We start from the raw sequence: 18133 nt of genomic DNA, 5'->3' as shown, positions 1-18133 counted from the left end.
TACATGTAATACCTAAAGTGTAACCACAGGTAAAAAGTCGGACTGTTTAGAAATCAAGCAATCTGCCACAACTGCAGCCAGCTCACAGTTTGGTCTTACAATACCCTAACATCAAGTAAGGAACACAACTTTCATCATGTAAGGAATTTTTCTTCCCTCTTTTCAAAATTCAGGATTACGGATGATATCCTGAAAAGATTTACTCTATAGACTTGCAAAACAAAAAGCAAATGAAAACTTTCCAAAGTTAATGTTTACCTCTTGATTACTAACACTTCCTTCAGATTTTGGAAGGCCTGAGATGATGATTATTTTGACTACAGGGTGTCCTGATAAAAAAAAGGGCTCATAAATACTCAGGTCAAATCATGAGCATTGTGTATGTATCTGCCTGAGCAGCTTCAAACTTTGTGCACTAACACCAATCTAGTATCAGGCAGCAAAGGAACCCATCTACTTAGCTTGCCTTTAGACCCATTTTTGTAGTCTTGTTAGCCAGCTTGGATACTTTCACATTATACCGTTATCACTAACTGCATAAGTACGGTACAGATCTAACGCGACATAGGAGGTTTTTACCACTAAGATCTTTTACAGAAGTGGATTGAAATATTCAATTTACTTCCTCTTCCAAGTAAAGATGTCACTACCAAAACAAAGATGCATGGATAGAAGGTAGGGTGGGTTATTTTGAATTTTGTTTTTGTTTGGGATAGGTTTTTTGTTTGCATTGGTTGGTTGGTTTGTTTGTGCTGGGGTGAGGTTTTTTGTTTAGCTTGGGGGTGGGGGGAAAGTTGTGGGGTTTTTTCCCATGTGAGAGATATGTATGTATGTGAATCAGTAAGATATCAGAGAAAAGTGCAAAGGAAGCAAGGTAAAAATATACATCGTGCAGGTAACTTCACCCTGAGTAAGATGCAAGAGGGAGCTCTGCAATGCTAGCTGAAAGGGGTTTAGAACTGGGGTAAAGATACATAGTTTGATAGTCTTTGTTCTGGAAGAAATTATACTTGGGATTTTCTTTGTAAAAAAACAGGATCGCATAATCATGGAACCAGCTATTTTTTTAATCCATATTTGCAACCAGAATTACCCACAAAACGTCAAGTTCTAGGTTAACAGCTCGGGTCAGAAGAGGTAAAAATATACACTGGTTAAACAAAAAACAAAAGCAGAAAAAAAAAAAAAATCACTCTACAAAATTGCTTATGCTGACTTTCCACAGATTTCAAATTACAAGAAGCCAAAAATGCTATATATAAAGTAGTCCAAGGAAGCAAGAACTAAAGTTTAAAAAATTGGCATTGCTTCTATTTTAAAACTCATGAGAGCTATTTTGTGGCGGTGTTTTGCCACTTCTAATAACGTCTTTTAAGGAGAAAAGTCTCCAAGTAAGAGATAGAACTGCAATAAATGTATATTTTAAAAATAAACTGTAATCTCACAATCCCTACTAAATAAACACTGCTGTTGATACAAGCTTCATTGTACTCCACAGCAGTACAAGCTGCCCAGGATACTTTTAAAACATGCAGACTAAAACGTGCAAAAAATTTATCCATAACCCCCAAAGTCCTGTTTTCTGAGAGAGAAAGAATTTACAGAGACTCAATACAATTCTACCCTCTCTTTTCCCCTGCTCCCTCATTGCCTTTATTAACTCAATATGCCCCTACACTCACTTTAAAGACTTCGTTGCTATGGGAATTTATTTCCATATTTTATTGTCAAGGAGAAAACCAAGATTTTGGTGATTAAATGTCACAGAAGCTCTGACTTTTGCACAACCCAATCAAATCTACAGCCATAGAAGTAATCTGTGTATGTGACTGAAAGTCTTACCATTCTCATCATAAAAAGATACATATGTTCTACCTGGCATTTAAGAGCCAGGTACACAAATGCCCTCTCCCTTCCCCAAAAAGCTTCTGGATAATTTTAACATCATTTCCTCATGTGCATTTTCAACTAGTTTCCTAGAAACATAGGAACAAAAAAATATTCTGTTTTCCCCCTCCTCCCAGTGTAGACTATCTGCAGCATCAAGGGATTCTTCTTTTCTAAGAGACATTCAAGATTAGTGAGGCTAGAAATTTACCTCCTAACAACTGAACCATAAAGTCAGCTATAGGATTGCAAGCCTGGGTTCTTTCCCCTCCCATACCTAATCTACATTGCAGCTGGAAAAAGAAATACAGGCATATGTATAAAATATCATTCAGTTCCTCCAGTAAATATGCCAGAAAATGTTTGCTGCCTTCTATCACAACTGGCTGTTTCCATTGTAAATCTCATACACTTGTATTTTCCCCCTTTTTAATACTGTAACTGTCTACATAGGTTAATGTTTAGAATCACTCAGCTTGGAAAAAGCGTGCACATAATCATTAAACCATTATGACTTAAATAAAAACGAGCCTAAGCCGTGAAATACAAAATTAAACCTAGTAACAAGAGAAAAGTCTCCCTTGTGGCTCGGGGTTTACATAATGTTCCTTCAAAACACGTTCTCCCAGGTTTGGAATCAGAGCTCATGCTCATGTACCAGGAACGGCTCTCTCTTGGGTAGGACTCTAGGAAGACTACTGTCTTTGACAATACAGTTCTATCGAATAGACTCAGGCAATGCATTCCAAGCACTACAATTCTGAAACTTAGGTGACTACAGTTAAGATGTTCAAAAAAATCATGAGCTCGATCTTCACATACTCTCAGCAGTGTTATCTTTCCCGAAGGTGCTGTAACACACTGCTGGGAGCCAGAACTCAGAGCATCCAGAAGCTGCACCTGCTCCCTAATCTATTTGTTTCTGACTGGGGACATACTTACAGGTTTTTCTCTTCTGACACTATTAGCACATGCCCTGACTGCTGGGAGCAGTCTAGTTTGCTATTTAGCTGTGATTGACCCCAAGTGCAATGGCTGCATTCAGTAAAGCCCACCAGGAGCTACAAGCATTCAGCACTTCATCAAATCAGGGCATTTGGGTGCGTAAACATGACAGTAGGAGGCTAACGTAAAGTACTCATGACTGAATATTTGTATGCAAGGTGCATGTATAAACTTTCTGTCTGGCATTTAACAAACACAAGGGATACATACTTGATGAATACGATCATGAATGCATGCATTTTAAGCAAGACACCAAAATAGGTTCAAGCAGAAAGGTGTAACTCCTGAAGCAAATCTGCATGAAAGGAATTACACCAAGAGATGTTTAACTCATTAAGACACCACTTAGCTTTAGTAATGTATGTTGTTTTTCCCATTTTGTGGCCACTACCCAGACAACTGATGCATGGGAGAAGCAGAGCTAGAGGGAAAAGGAACATGGCTCTCCAGCTCCTGAACAAATGGAAAAATGAAGATGGGCCAAAGCTACATATATTTCTTATTCCTCAAAGGCCACAGGTACCCAAGTCCCCTTATCTCCGCACAAAATATTTAATACATTGACCACCCCTACCAAAAAGCATGAAATTTAACCGTTCATTAATACTGATATTTTTGACAAGAAAGTTGCCAGCTGTTAGAAAAAGAGTTTTACAAAGCTTCTTCAGTTAGGGAGCTAAAGTAATCACTAAGATGAAAAGAAACCAACACCTGGAAATATTACTAATGTTCTGAAACACGGTTGTTACACACCATGGCAAGTTTGGTGCTTCCACCTGATTCGTTAAATATTTTGAAAACATCAAAAGCTAGGAGAGTAACATTGTCAGTTTGATATTATTTGCACAGGTTTTGTAAATTGGAAAGTAGCAAGCCCACCAATACCCTGTAATTAAACAGCGCCATGAAAAAGTCACACTGTTCTTGATATTAATAATTGGCATCTAACCTCAGAATGAAAAATAAATGCTAACACCAACCGTGCAAAGGCCCTGGAAGCTTTTTCACCCTGTGCCTCAAAAAGGGATCCCTTTTAAGCCAGGGGGAAGAATGGAAGAACACAGCACATTTTGTATGCTACCATGCAGTATAAATCTTATGCAAGACTGAAGACACTGACAACCTTTCTCTAGCAAACTAACCTGTTAAATTGAAGGTTCTACATGTCTTCAAGGTCTCTGTATATATGAAAAGGCTTATCTTTTTTTTTATTTACTTACTCATATATTAAAGAAGCTTTTGCCTTTTCCGTCTTTCTAGAGAGCCGCTCTCAAACACAGTCTCCAAAATATTATTGTAGACTTCAAGTGAGTAGATAAAAGTAATGTAGATTTTAGTAGCAATTCCAGAGAAGACATTAAAGATTTAAAATTAAAACATAATCCATTTTAAGCCAGTGACTTTGGCAAGATAGCTTATGATTCCTCATTTAAAGAAAAAAAAAACCCCAACAACATTTGCTAAATCTGCCTCAGGATGCTGTATTTCTGTCATATGTGATCTGTTTCAGTGGTTTAAATCGCCCCACGAAAATGTTTTCAGGAAACAACAGCTATTTATACATATTGATGTCCAATTCAGTTGCACTCCACTGACATCACAGGGATCTGCAGGAGATCAATATCTCTGCGAAGGAGGCTAGTGGAGGCCAATCTTGCTTTTCTTATTTCAGGATCAAAAGGAAAAGCAGCAAGGAGCTGTGGGAACTACAGGAAACGGCAGTATTAGCTACTTGAAATCGTCAAGAAAGAAGTAAATTGCAAAAAGCTTCTTTTGTCTAGGAAATATCTGCTGGGGGGAGGGGGAGCGATGGTCAAGACCGTACAGGCCTCATGCTGCTGCCATCCAGCAGAGTGAAGGGAAAAGCACCAGGCTGGCTCATCCGCAAATATGAGCAATGTATGTGCAGGCACATTCGTCTCAGCATTTCCACAATTTTGTACAGGCTTAAAGCTGCCAGAAAAATTAACCCCCAGCTGCCCACCGCCGAATGAGAGATCACAGCTAAGGAACAAACTGGGCCCCAGCTGGCAATGGAGCACCCAATCTTTTCCTAGGCACTTGAAGTGCAAAAGGTTACGCGGCACACAAATTTAACAGCTTAGCGCACTTCAATATGCAGCTCTTAGACAAAATGAACCTGCAAGACGTAGGTCATGTTTTGAAGCTGTAAGTTACCTATTGTTTTTAACTGGGACAAAAGTAGCCTCAAGGAAAAGTACGTTTACCAAATCTGACTCTAAGGATGAAGTCTGTCCTGCGGGGGAGTGGCTGCTGCCCTAACAGTCTGAATACTGCATTTCAAAGACAAAGGACTAAGGTTGGACCATACCCATGCAAGCGTTTGAGAGAAATAACTTAGAAAATAATAGCTTACCGATCACAGCTGCCAAAATATCCAGGCCTGCGGGTAAATTCAAGCATAATAAAATTCCTTAGATTGTAGAAAATAAACCTTCCAGCTAGATTTTAAATAGTGCTAAAACACTGCTGCAAAATGGCATAAATTCTGGATGAACAAGTGGTGAAAAACCAGCAAGACTGACTACTGCATTAGTAAGGCTTTAGAGATCCTCAGAAGAGAAGAATAAAACTGCAAACTTAAATCAAGAGCAGCATTTAATTTTGAAATAGCTTTCCAATGCAAAACAACTCTAAGAGTAGCTTCAAAGAGTTTCAAATTTAGAGTGTTCTCAAAAATCAGTAGCTTTATCTAATACGCAGCAAGTCCTATTCTGAGCAGGAATCATACATATCACCCACAACTAAGACTGTTCTGAGGCCATAAAAGAAAGTAGTGTTTTATAGAGCTTGGTTCGGTGGTTGACCATATCGTCCATGGAGGCCCCAGGTTTACATCATTACCTTAAATAAAATATAGGCCTCCAATAAAATTGCTTTTTACAAAACCAATGATGTTATAATAGCACAGAAGGTTAGATAATACATCCTGCAATCCAATTTGTGGTTTACATTAAGCTATAGATACCAATAACAAATTCCACATGTGAGACAGACCTCCCGGGGGGAGATTTTAATCAAATAAGTGATGGGAAAAGAGAGGTTTCCTTATTTTAGTATAACAAACCCCCTGTACTAACAATAAGTTGATCTGCTAAAATGTTACCATACTGTAGCAGTGGAACATTAGTAGAACATACAGCAGGTTTAGTTATTTCTGTAAGGCAGTTTGTACACATAAACCAGAGAGCAATAAATATTTTATCATTACCTTTATTAGCTTTAAATGCATTTGCCCCATCTTTTGTCTGCTAATATTGTCCAGCTCCATCCCCATTTAAAAAAAAAAAAGAAAACGAGGGAAAAAGGGCAGCACAGTAGGGTTTATATTAGCTTTGTACTACTAATTGGACAGAAGACTGTGTACCACAATGTTAATTAATGGTTCTACTCTCAAGCTGGAGATTGCAAGTATAAAAGAATTAGGCCTCTGAATTTGCATATTTTCTATAATTACAAACTTCATCACAGCTCTCTCCCGTATTCATGTTCCCCTCTCCCATCTCTACACTTCTGGTGGTTTAACGCACAAAAGCCTAGCTGCTGACAGGTACAATCATCTGATACGTATGATACATGACAACTCAATCAATCTGCATACCTGCTACGCAACTTACACTGGAAATGACTCAAAGTCTAAAATGCTGAAAAATCAAACAAAAGCCTAACTTTCTTCCATAAGGAATGCTTTGCCCCAGTTAGAGCACCACTTTTTTTTTTAATTGCTGTCATTTCAGACAACTCATTTACAACTGAAATAAATACACTTCCATCAAAATCTGCTGACTTAAAGACAGCGAATACATTCTTGTCAGCATGTGCTTTGAAAGTGAGTCAGATGGAATAAAATAGAGCTAACCAAATGAAATGGGGTCCAGACTGACAACTTTGCCAGCCAGAGTGAGAGCATCACAGGCAGACGGGAATACAAGACTTGGCAAAGGGAAAAAAATCAGCAGCCAAGTTCTACTGAATAACCAATACGCAGATGACAGGGAAAAGAGCTGGATAGTTTAATAAGTAGCTACGATATACATGTTTAAAGTGCATTAAGAATAGCTTCTAAATAAGGAGTAATATTCATCTGCTCTGCTGGTGGTCCTGCTCTGCAGCTGCCTTGTTCAGAAGCCCTGCCAGTCTACTCAAACCGCACTGGGATGCTGTCACGTTCTTGACGTGACAAATAAGGATCCACATGATAATAGGTGTGAGCCCAGTAAACAGCTACTGGTCTTGTGTAGTAGTCACCAGTTCATATTTATTTGAAATTCAGCCCAAAGATAAGAACAAAACAGAAAAAAACAGGCTTGTCCCGCCAATGCCATCTCCTACCATCTGCTTGAGCATTTTTAAAGCTGTTTTTACCAGCTTACCCTTCACTGACCATCCTGAAGAAGGTCAGTGGTTTTACTATTCTTTAAACACCATTAATAACGTCTCAGTTTCCCTAGTATATTCTGAAAAGACTTATAGAATCCAAAAGCCATAGCCTGGCAGCAAACCAGCCCAGGTCCTTAACTACCCATTCCCCCAAATCCCTCGCTCTCCACTCCTTGTTTCTGCCCCCTACCTCAGCTTCCCTCCCAGTATTGACCACTGTAGCTGTCTGTAGGGCAATGATGAGGACTGGTTATAACTGAATTGATTCATGTTTAAAATAACTCCTACAGATATATCTGATATATTTGGGGGTTAATTTTTACCTGCATTTTCCTCTCAGTCCCAGTTTGCAGCACAGCCTAGGAAACAGCTGTGTCAGCTCAGCTGGACAGGGTTTAGCTTAAGGTTTGGGAGAGTGAAAGAATCATAGAATCTTTGGGTCAGAAGGGACCTTTCAAGGTCATCTAGTCCAACCCCCTTGCAATGAGCAGGGACATCTGCAACTAGATCAGGTTGCTCAGAGCCCCATTCAACCTCACCTTGAATGTTTCCAGGGATGGGGCATCTACCAACTCTCTTGGCAACCTGTGCCAGTGTTTCACCACCCTCATTGGGAAACATTTCTTCCTCATTTAAATCTGCCTTCTTTTAGTTTAAAACCATTACCCCTTGTCCTGTTGCAACAGGGTCTGTCCCCATCTTTCCTATAGGCCCCCTTTAAGGACTGGAAGGCTGCAATAAGGTCTCCCCAGAGCCTTCTCTTCTCCACGCTGAACAACTCCAACTCTCTCAGCTTGTCCTCATAGGAGAGGTGTTCCAGTCCTCTGATCATTTTTGGGGCCCTCCTCTGGACCCGCTCCAACAGGTCCATGTATTTCCTGTGCTGAGGACTCCAGAGCTGGACGCAGGACTCCAGGTGGGGTCTCACCTGAGCAGAGTAGAGGGGCAGAATCACCTCCCTCAACCTTCCGGCCTGTCCTGGTTTCAGCCAGGGTAGAGTTAATTTTCTTCATAGAAGCTAGCGTGAGGCTATGTTTTGGATTTGGGATGAGAAAATGTTGATAAGGTACTGATGTTTTGAGTTGTTGCTAAGTACTCAAGGACAGTCCAGCTTCTCATGCTGGCCTGCAGCAAGCAGGCTGGGGGTGCACAGGAAGCTGGGAGGGGACACAGCTGGGACAGCTGACCCAGGCTGGCCAAAGAGATATTCCATACCATATAACGTCATGCTCAGTATATAAAGCTGGGACAAAGAAGAAGGAAGGGGTGGAGGGACGTTCGGAGTTATGGCGTCTGTCTTCCCAAGAAACCATTACGCGTGACAGAGCCCTGCTTCCCTGAAGATGGCTGAACACCTGCCTGCCCATGGGGAGTAGAGAACAAATTCCTTGTTTTGCTTTGCTTGCGTGCGCGGCTTTTGCTCTACTTATTAAACTGTCTTTATCTCAAACCATGAGTTTCCTCACTTTTACTCTTCCAATCCTCTCCCCCGTGCCACCGTGGGGGAGTGAGCGAGCGGCTGCGTGGTGCGTAGTTGCTGGCTGGGGCTAAACCACGACACGGCCATGCTGCTTTGGATGTAGCCCAGGATACAGTTGGCCTTCTGGGCTGCAGGTGCATGTTGCTGGCTCATGTCCAGCTTTTCATCAACCAGTATCCCCAAGTCCTTCTCAGCAGGGATGCTCTCAATCCCTTCATCCCCCCAGCCTGTACTGATACTGGGGGTTGCCTTGACCCAGGTGCAGGACCCTGCCCTTGGCCTTGTTGAACTTCATTAGGTTCACATGGGCCCATTCCTCGAGCTTGTCCAGGTCCCTCTGGATTGCATCCCATCCCTCAGCTGTGTCAACCATACTGCTCAGCTTCGTGTCATCTTCAAACTTGCCGAGGGTGCACTTGATCCCCCTATGTCATTGATGAAGGTGTGAAAGAGTACTGGTCCCAATTCAGACCCCTGAGGGACACCACCCATCACCAATCTCCATCTGGACATTGAGCCATTGACCTCTACCCTCTGCATGCCACCATCCAACCAATTCCTCAACCACCCAACAGCCCACCCATCAAATCCATCTCTCTCCAATTTAGAGAGCAGGATGTTGTGGGGGCCGATGTCAAAGGCCTTACAGAAATCCAGAGAGACAACATCCATAGCTCTTCCCGTGTCCACTGATGTAGTCACCCTATCACAGAAGGCTACTAGGTTGGTCAAGTAGGACTTGCCCTTGGTGAAGCCATGCTGGCTGTCTCAAGTCACCTCCCTGCCCTCTATGTGCCATAGTATAGCTTCTAGGAGGATCTGTTCCATGATCTTCCCAGGCACAGAGGTGAGGTTGAAAGATTGGTAGTTCCCAGGATCCTCCTTGCTACCTTTTTTAAAAATAGGTGCAATATTTCTCTTTTCCCAGTCACCGGGGTCTTCACCTGACTGCTGTGACTTTTCAAATATGATGGAGAGTGTCTTGGCAACTACATCAGCCAATTCCCTCAGGACTCTGGGATGCATCTCGTCAGGTTCCATAGACTTGTGCATGTTCAGGTTCCTCCGGTGGTCTGAAACGTGATCTTCTCTTGCAGTGGGAGGGACTTTGCTCCTTCATTCCGCACCTTGCAGGCCATCTACTTGAGAGGTGTGGGAAGAGACACTGCCAGTGAAGATTGAGGCAAAGAACTCATTCAGTACCTCAGCCTTCTCCTCCTCTGTTGTTGCCAGTTTGACTGTCTTGCTCATCAGGAGGGTATGCTTTCCTTGACCTTCCTTTTCTGGCTGACATACCTGTAGAAACCCTTCTTATTACTCTTTTCATCCCTTGCCAAGTTCAGCTCCAGCCACACCTTGGCCTTCCTGACCACATCCCTACACAACCGGGCAGCATCCCTGTACTCTTCCCAGGACACCTGTCCCTGCTTCCACTGCTTGTGCATTTGCTTCTTGCCCTTTAGTTTGACCAGCAGGTCTCCACTCAGCCATGCCAGTCTCTTGCCTTCCTTTCCTGATTTCTTACACCCAGGCATTGAGAGCTCTTGTGCTCTTCAGAAAGTGTCCTCAAAGACCTGCCAGCTCTATTCTGCTTCCTTGTCCCTGAGGGCAGTTTCCCAGGGCTCCTATTGACTAACGCCCTGAAGAGCTGGAAATTTTTTGAATTTTTCCTAAAACTCAGGGCCCTGACTTTACTCTTTGCCTTCCCCATATCCCTCAGGACTGCAAACTCCACCAGTGCATGATCACTGCAGCTCAGGCTGCCTCCAATCTTGATGTGACCAGTTAGCTCACTTGCAATGCTGACCAACAAGGCCAGTATGGCATCCCCTCTGGTAGGGCTATTACCTGGCACAGGATTTTATCCTCCATGCACTCCAGGAGTCTCCTGGATTGCCTACAGCTTGCCGTGCTACTTTTCCAGCAGATGTTGGGGTGGTTCAAGTCCTCCAGCAGGACGAGCCTGGAAGCGCGATGCTTCCTGTGGCTGGAGTAAGAAGGCTTTGCCAGTAGACTCCCCTTGGTCAGGCAGCCTGTAGTACGCTGCAATTACAAGGTTCCCTTTGCTGCCTTCATCCCTGATTCTTACCCATAAGCTTTCGACCTGCTTGTGGCTATTCTTCAGAGACAGATCTTTGCACTCTATCTGTTTCTTGATGTGGAAAGCAATGCCTCTGCATTGTCCTCCTCGCCTGTCCCTTCTGAACAGCCTGTAGCCATCGATAGCCACACTCCTGTCATGGGTTTCGTCCCACCAAGTTTCAGCAATGGTAACCAGGTCGTAGCCTTCTGGCAGCACAGTGGCTTCCCTGCTCCTCCTGTTTGTTGCCCATGCTGCATGCATTGGTGTAAAGGCACTTCAGCTGGGCTGTCGGCCATGTCACCCTCTCAGAGGAACACACTTTAGTTCCTTTGAGGTCTTCCTCTGATGCAATAGGCTGAGGGGCCTCACTAGCACCCTGTTCCTCTAGTCTTGGTGTGTCATCCCACAGCTTGTTGTGCGTGAGCCTGGTATTATCCCCCCTCCACCTTCAAGTCTAGTTTAAAGCCCTGTCAATAAGTCCCACTAGCTTGTCAGCAAAGACCCTCTTCCCCTTTTGTGAAAGATTAATCCCGTCTGATGCCAGCAAGCCAGGTGTTGTGTAGGCTGTCCCATTATCAAAAACCCCTAAATTTTGATGATGACACCAGTCATGGAGCCTGAAAGGGGTCCAGAAAGGGGTAGCTCCTTTCTACCATTCCATTACAAGGCCACAGTGGCACGCTGTTCATTCTGCATTCAGTTTCATATGGTTATTGCTTACTTAGTACAGATTTAACCTAACCACCTCTTAAAATTATTTTCCTTTATTCCTTACCTCCATTCTACACTTTTTCCCTCTAATGTATTACAAAAGACCATAACTTTTTCCTGGACTGCCCTTTTTGATGTCTTTTTTTAATCCCCTTTCTCCTCCAGTTGCTCTCCCTCAGTGTTTACATTGGGAAAACACAAAGCACAAAGTCCAGAACAGATAAACGGACACAATTTTTTCTAATTGCGCAGACCTTCTAATAAAGAGTCCTCTGCTGAGATGGAGCTTTGTTTGGTGGGAGGGTTTTTTGTTTCACTTTAAACTCCAGTTTTTGTAACAACACAGAATGACTCATCTGTAGATGGCTACTTTGGTCTCATGCAATTTGCCATGCAGGAATGCCTTTTCAAGCAAGAAAAAGTGTAGGCACCAAAATAGAGAAAAAAAAAAAAACAACGCACCCTTCATCCAAAAGCTTCATCCATTTTGCTTGCCCTAAAATGTTTGTATCACACAGTATGAAGCTCTCCAGACAACTGAAGCATTTGCTTTAATTTGCTTTTAAGGTGCTACCTTTGTTCTTCGAGACACCTGTCTATTTATTTATTTGGAATTTACAGTGATTATGCTTATAAAAGGCTTGCATTTCACTCCTTCCCACGGAGTGCCTGGGAACAGGAAACTGCTACGCTAAAGGTAGAGGCCATGCAAAGTTGGAGAACAAAGGAGTATACAGACAAGTACTCCAAGAGAAACATTTCTCCTAACAGGCTAGGTTAATTAAGATATTCCTGGCATCCCAAGCCCTGCAGGACGATATGGTCTTGCAAAAATGTATGTAATTTGTGAATGAGTTTTGTAAAACTTAAGTAAAAAAGAAGCCTTACTGAAGCTACTTTATAACTGAAGCTCCCAGATGAGCTCCTCATCACTGTAAATGAATAAACAGAGGCAGATGCTTCCCTAGTATTCAGGTAAAACTTGGTCAGAAGCACTCAGCCTGAACAGATGTACAAGGAAGAGGTAGCCTAGTAATTTAGTGACTTAGGAAATGCATTTCTGGCAGATTAAGCAAAATATTCCTTTTTTTGTTTACTGTGGTCCCTCCCAATAAAACTTCCTGCAGCTAAAATCCAATCTTCATGAAGGTTTGTAATCTACAAAGCACAGAATTGTTATTTCTAGGCAAAAAACATGAGGCATTGACCCTAGTTTGCTGTCCAAGACAAGTCTGAAGTGGGGTGAAAAAAAACCCCCACACAAACCCGGTGTCCAAATGTAGATCTCCACACCTAGGAAGAGAGGTCTTGTGTTCAAAGAGTTAGGATGTGGACACTTGGATTTCACATGTGTCACTTAGGTCTATTCCAGACCAATTTTACCCTGGCCCTGAAGCGGAAAAGGGGGAAAAGGGAAGAAAAAGCTTTTCCCCATGAAAAGTTCATCAGAAATGTCTGCAAAGGTTTTGTTTGGGTTTTTTTTTTTTAAGCAATGAGTGTTCTGTAATAAAAAACTTCCTAGCTCCATGACTGTATCTTGGTCATTGCAGGCTGCAATGAAAAGAGTCTGTGAGGAACACTAGTTTAGAACTGGTGTGAAGTCATGCACAAATTGTTCAGAATTTCATGTGCCATATGAGTGTTTTTACTACTGTTTAATTCTATAGAAAAGACTAACACTTGAGTTACAAACCAAACTCCTTGAAGCACTTCACAAAATCTCACCCTGAATCTTTCAGAATAAAGCTTACTGTTAAAGATGCACCTTTAAAAACTTACTCTTTGTTTCCACTCAGCATTAGGTGCACAATGTAACATACAGTATTTGGCTACTGACATTCAACAGAGGTCTTACATACACCAATATACATGAGTGGAAAAAAAAAAAGAAATTATTCTTTCCTCTTCAGTTTTGTCAGAAAAGAGCATGATAACTAAGACAACATGTCACAGAAGTTTAAGAGGGAACTACCAGAGACTACTTGGTTTTTTACTCTACTATTTTCCTTGCATACTACAGCTACATAGTCTATACAAGCAGAAATCATCACTTCTTTACCAAAATCTACAATTTCTTTTCAATTCATTTGAATGAGAAATCAAAATTTTAAAATCACAGTGTTCGGGATAGATTACAAAGCCTTATTTTGTTTTATAGCTTTTCTTGGTTACATCTCACTGAAAAATGTGACAACACATGTTCCTATGAAACATTTTCCTTTTGTTAAGTCAATATTTTTCTGAAAGAAAGCCATTTCACTGAAAATAAAATTACATATACTCATCTGTACAGCAACTGATGTAAATGAGTCTTGATTTCAGCTGGGGTTTCTAGGTACCACTAAAATACATGCAGTTCTAGGAGAGGGAAGTTAGAGGGTTTTGGTGGGCTTGTTTGTTTGCTTATTTTACTTGTTTGTTCTTGGGCAAGAAGTTAAGCAGTTAGAAATAATTATTTTGTTAAGGCAATAATACTTTTGAATCATAGCTCCTACTAGGGGGAGAAGAAATGCATGCCAAAGGCATGCACCCAGGTCCTATGCATCTCTGTTGAATTGGAACAATAAGAGCTCTAACTTTGCCTCAGGGAGCCTGTAGATGATATCAGCTGCTGCACTTGCACACCCAAGCAAACTAAGCTGAGTTTGCAAGATACCAAGAGGATAAGAGCATGAATGAATTCCTCGCAAAAGGCAGCCAGATATCCAGTGTAAACAGAATAAGGAGGGAGCTGCTGGAAGCAAGGAAAGTAATTAAAAAAAATACATCCCCGGTGGCAAGTAACAGCAATGGATAACACCACATTGTTTAAACAAAATGTAAAAACCCCATACTAAACTGCTTTAAATGTTCTTTCAGCATTAGACATCTGTCCTTATTTTTGGGGGTTGACTAAACTACTAAGAATTATTGTGTACTTGAAAACTCATTTAGCACCTGTTTAACAGTGATTGGTGCCTTATGAACAGGTTACTGGAAAGAAGACTCACCTTGTATAAAGCAGGAATGATCTGGTGCATTTTCAGTCGATGAAATACAAAGATATCATACACTGCTGAAATGGCCAGAACAGTCACTCCTTGCTCCTTCCACAGCATGCTGCATCCTGCACACAGCCCCGATCCCAAGATCCAGCCCCAAGCACTTGGTGAGGAACCTCTGGTAGAGCAGTGCTTCACATAACACATCAGGGAAAGCAGAAAGAAGAGGCAGGCTCCAATGTCTGCCCTCCCTACGATCCCCGCTACAGCTTCCGTGTGGATCGGATGAGATGCAAACAGTAGGCCTGCTATCAAGGTCCAGTACCCATCCCCAAACAGGATCCTGGAGAAGTTTGTGAAAAGGCCTGTGACTGCAGCATGTAGAAGGACATTTACTAGGTGGTAGCCCCATGGGTCCATCCCTCCAACAGCATGATTAATGCGAAATGAGAGCGTGCAGAGAGGTCTGTAGGACTTGTGGCTCCCACTGTGAGTAAGCAGCGTCCCCCAAAAGTCATTGTAGAAGATATGGGTCCATGGCGTCTCGGGTAGAAGGTCCTGGTTTGTCCTGATAGCTCGACTACAAAAGACAAATAAAAACATCATTTCAACAGAAGGAAAAGGGTACAAATAAAAGGCTGTGAAAATGCAATCACACTGCTACCGCAAGTAAGAATGGCATTGCTTTGGTGCTGCTTTAATTCAAGTTTTGAATTTTTACAGGAGGTGTTAGAAAACTACATATCTATTGACTTCCCGCTAAAGCAAAATTTCCATATAAATTGGCTTTTAAAACATTAGAAACAGATGTTATGCTGCTTCCATTAAATTAAAACACCCTTCAGTGACATTCTTCTGAGTCTAACTCAGGAGTAATCGGTTAAGATTTGATGAGTTATAATTAAAATGTAAAAGAAACAAGCAAAACTGACAAACATTATTGTTGAAACAACGGATCCTCCAGTAATTCAGAACTAAAACCTCAACTGGCCTTTTATACTGAAATTTTAATTTAGATGTTGGAATGAATCTCACTGACATAGATGAACAATAAATACAGAAGTCAGTAGGAGCATGCAAATCTCTGGTGCTGTACGGGGCACTCCCATAACTGCCTCATACATATTTTGACTGACAACATTTTCTGTTAACACTTTGCTGGAGGCAGACAGCAGAATATTTTACAGATGAAAATATACTATCTCTTTAAATTTCCTATATTTACAATGGAGGAAAAAACATTTTTAGGTTGTATTAGCTTATGAATTCAAGTCTGTGTCAGCTTGATTGGAAAAAAAAACCAAAAACCTGCAGCTTTCAGCATTTATGTTTCCAACCACCCTGACAAGGACTGGTGCCAGCCATTAGCAGTCTCCATGTCTAATTTGGTACTGTAAAAATCTGTCCCCTATAATGTTTCTATAAATCAATCATTTGCATTTAAAATTTATGCTGTGGGAGAAGGTGTGAGACCTGCTTAGTGCAAAAAGATGACTAGAATTTAATTAGTTACTTGCCTTCATAACTAAAGTTGTATTTAAGCAATTCTTTAAAGATGCATTGTTGTCACTACTGAACTTAAATCATTCATCAATGCAATCATTTAGCATTTACAAAGGTAATTAAGAATCCAGCCAGCTCAAGACTCTTCTATTAAAAACATCAAATGAGATGATTAATATCTAATTCTTTACTCACACCCTTTATATTTTTTATTTAAGAAATTATAATTCTTTACTCATTCCATTTATAATAAATATCTTCCAATAATTAACAATTTTTCAATTCAGATGAAGAAGAAAAAAAAAGGTGTGAAACTCAGGCCCACGTTTGAAACACACTAGTCTAATTCATCCTCCAAGACTTCCCTCACATTCTCACCCCAATAAAACAAGTCCCTTGGAACCTGTATCCAAATCCTATTTTTTTATGGTGTTAGTTTCAGGAATGTTGTTTTGTTCTGTAAAGAAAAATGCTCCAGCACTGATCTACTATGCCACAGAATCTCCATGCAAATACTCCAAATACCACACAGCTCAGCATTTCCATTGTCCGGAGCACATTGCTGTAATGCTTTCAGACATGCTTCCTCTCTGTATGTCCTTTTGTCTCTGTGCATATGGAGGTTATGAAGAGGTCAGCTTAAACCCTTTAAAGATGTGATGGTGCTAGAATGCTTGAAAATTTTCTGTTTGACTTCTGCTTATGCCATGGATCAGGTTGCTTGTATTTGTTTTCCCAACCTCACACATATTTTTCTCATTTTAGTCCAGTCACAGAAGAACATTGGAAGAAAACAAGATCTTTGTTTTCACATTATTTATCTTGTCCTTCGGTGTAGTTCTTTCCTGAAATCTAAATCCTCTGTTTGTGATTTCAGTTTGCAGTATCACTCTCAGACTCACCATAAAAAAACCTAGGAATTCAGCAAGAATAAAGCAGGTGTTGGGCTAGAAAGAGCCCTTTCTCTGAGAAGAACATACTGTGTTAGACTACAGATTCCCAAACAGTAAGCATAGCTAATAATGGCTATCAGATGTCAGGATTTAGAGCAGAAACCTTGAATTGCAAAAGTATTTTTTTCTTGGGGAAATACTAAGGAAATAAGTGGCAGTAATATTGCCAGCGCAACTGCCCTCCCCTGAGGCAGAGCATTCTTCTACAAAGAGCCTAGATGGTGTGCAGGTCATTCCCAGGAAATGGTAGCTTTTATTATCTCTTTTGCAACTATGGCCATTTCCAATACTTGAAGCCACATAACCGCTTTAAAAACAAAACAAAACAAAAAAACCCCCAAAAAACCCCACAACCACAGCCATGGAACTGCAGCTCTCAGTACACATGTATAAAACAACTCCACACCACACTGCTGCACTTGTTAAGAAAAGAGACCAGCCCTCTCCAAGGGAACAGCTGTCACACCCATCATTTTCCTGCAGCACATACTCATATTGGACTATTCCCCACCACAAGTAAACTGCTTTTCTCCAAATCATAAAGAAACCTATTGTACATTCTGACGGCATTAATTCAGTCAAATTTGATTTACAGACTTAGCAACAAACTTGATGTAAACCTGATCCTTTCCTGTTCAGGTCTGTTCACACAAAAAATAAAAAAAAACCAGCAACACACAAACACACAAAAAAAAAGAAAAAAAAACACAACAAAAAATCAATAGGAAGTCTTGACGATACTGTATTGATCACTCCATTGGGTACCAAATTCATCAGACAATTCTGAAACAATCCTAGTTTCTCGTGGGTGTAAAGGCAATAGATTCTAGGACCTGCCAGTCAGCATGAAAAATACAGAAGCTGCCAGTTCCAGCTTACTCAGTGGTCCAGTCAGGTCAAGTGTATTCTCTCTGAGTCAAGATTTCAAATAAAGTTAAAAGTTCTTTTCCTATAGTCATTTTTTTGCTAAATGTTTGAAAGTAAAATTAAAAAGCCTGGCTAATGCTTTGGGATATTAGAGTAGTTTAATGCAAGAGCGAAGATAGATGTATTACAGCAAAAAAGCAAGTCTTGCATAGGCTGCTTGTTAAATGTTCAACAACTACCCTGTTTCACATTATAAAATGTA

The 18133-nt window shown here is 41.1% G+C and overlaps 1 protein-coding gene across 1 annotated transcript in view; it reads right to left on the bottom strand.

The window, feature by feature from the left end:
• TMTC2 (transmembrane O-mannosyltransferase targeting cadherins 2) overlaps positions 1 to 18133 on the bottom strand; it is a gene marked incomplete at its 3' end in the record, with an annotated part of 256393 nt that overhangs the window by 136949 nt on the left and 101311 nt on the right. Inside the window, exon 2 of the mRNA XM_082014037.1 lies at positions 14558 to 15128. Within this exon, the coding sequence (XP_081870163.1) occupies positions 14558 to 15128 (571 nt within the window). The remainder of the gene's footprint in view (positions 1 to 14557; positions 15129 to 18133) is intronic.

Source organism: Phaethon aethereus (genome assembly GCF_964289735.1).
Source record: "Phaethon aethereus genome assembly, chromosome: 1".
NCBI lineage: Eukaryota > Metazoa > Chordata > Aves > Phaethontiformes > Phaethontidae > Phaethon > Phaethon aethereus.
The sequence above is the reverse complement of the archived record's forward strand: the minus strand, read 5'-3'. Positions and strand labels throughout refer to the sequence as shown.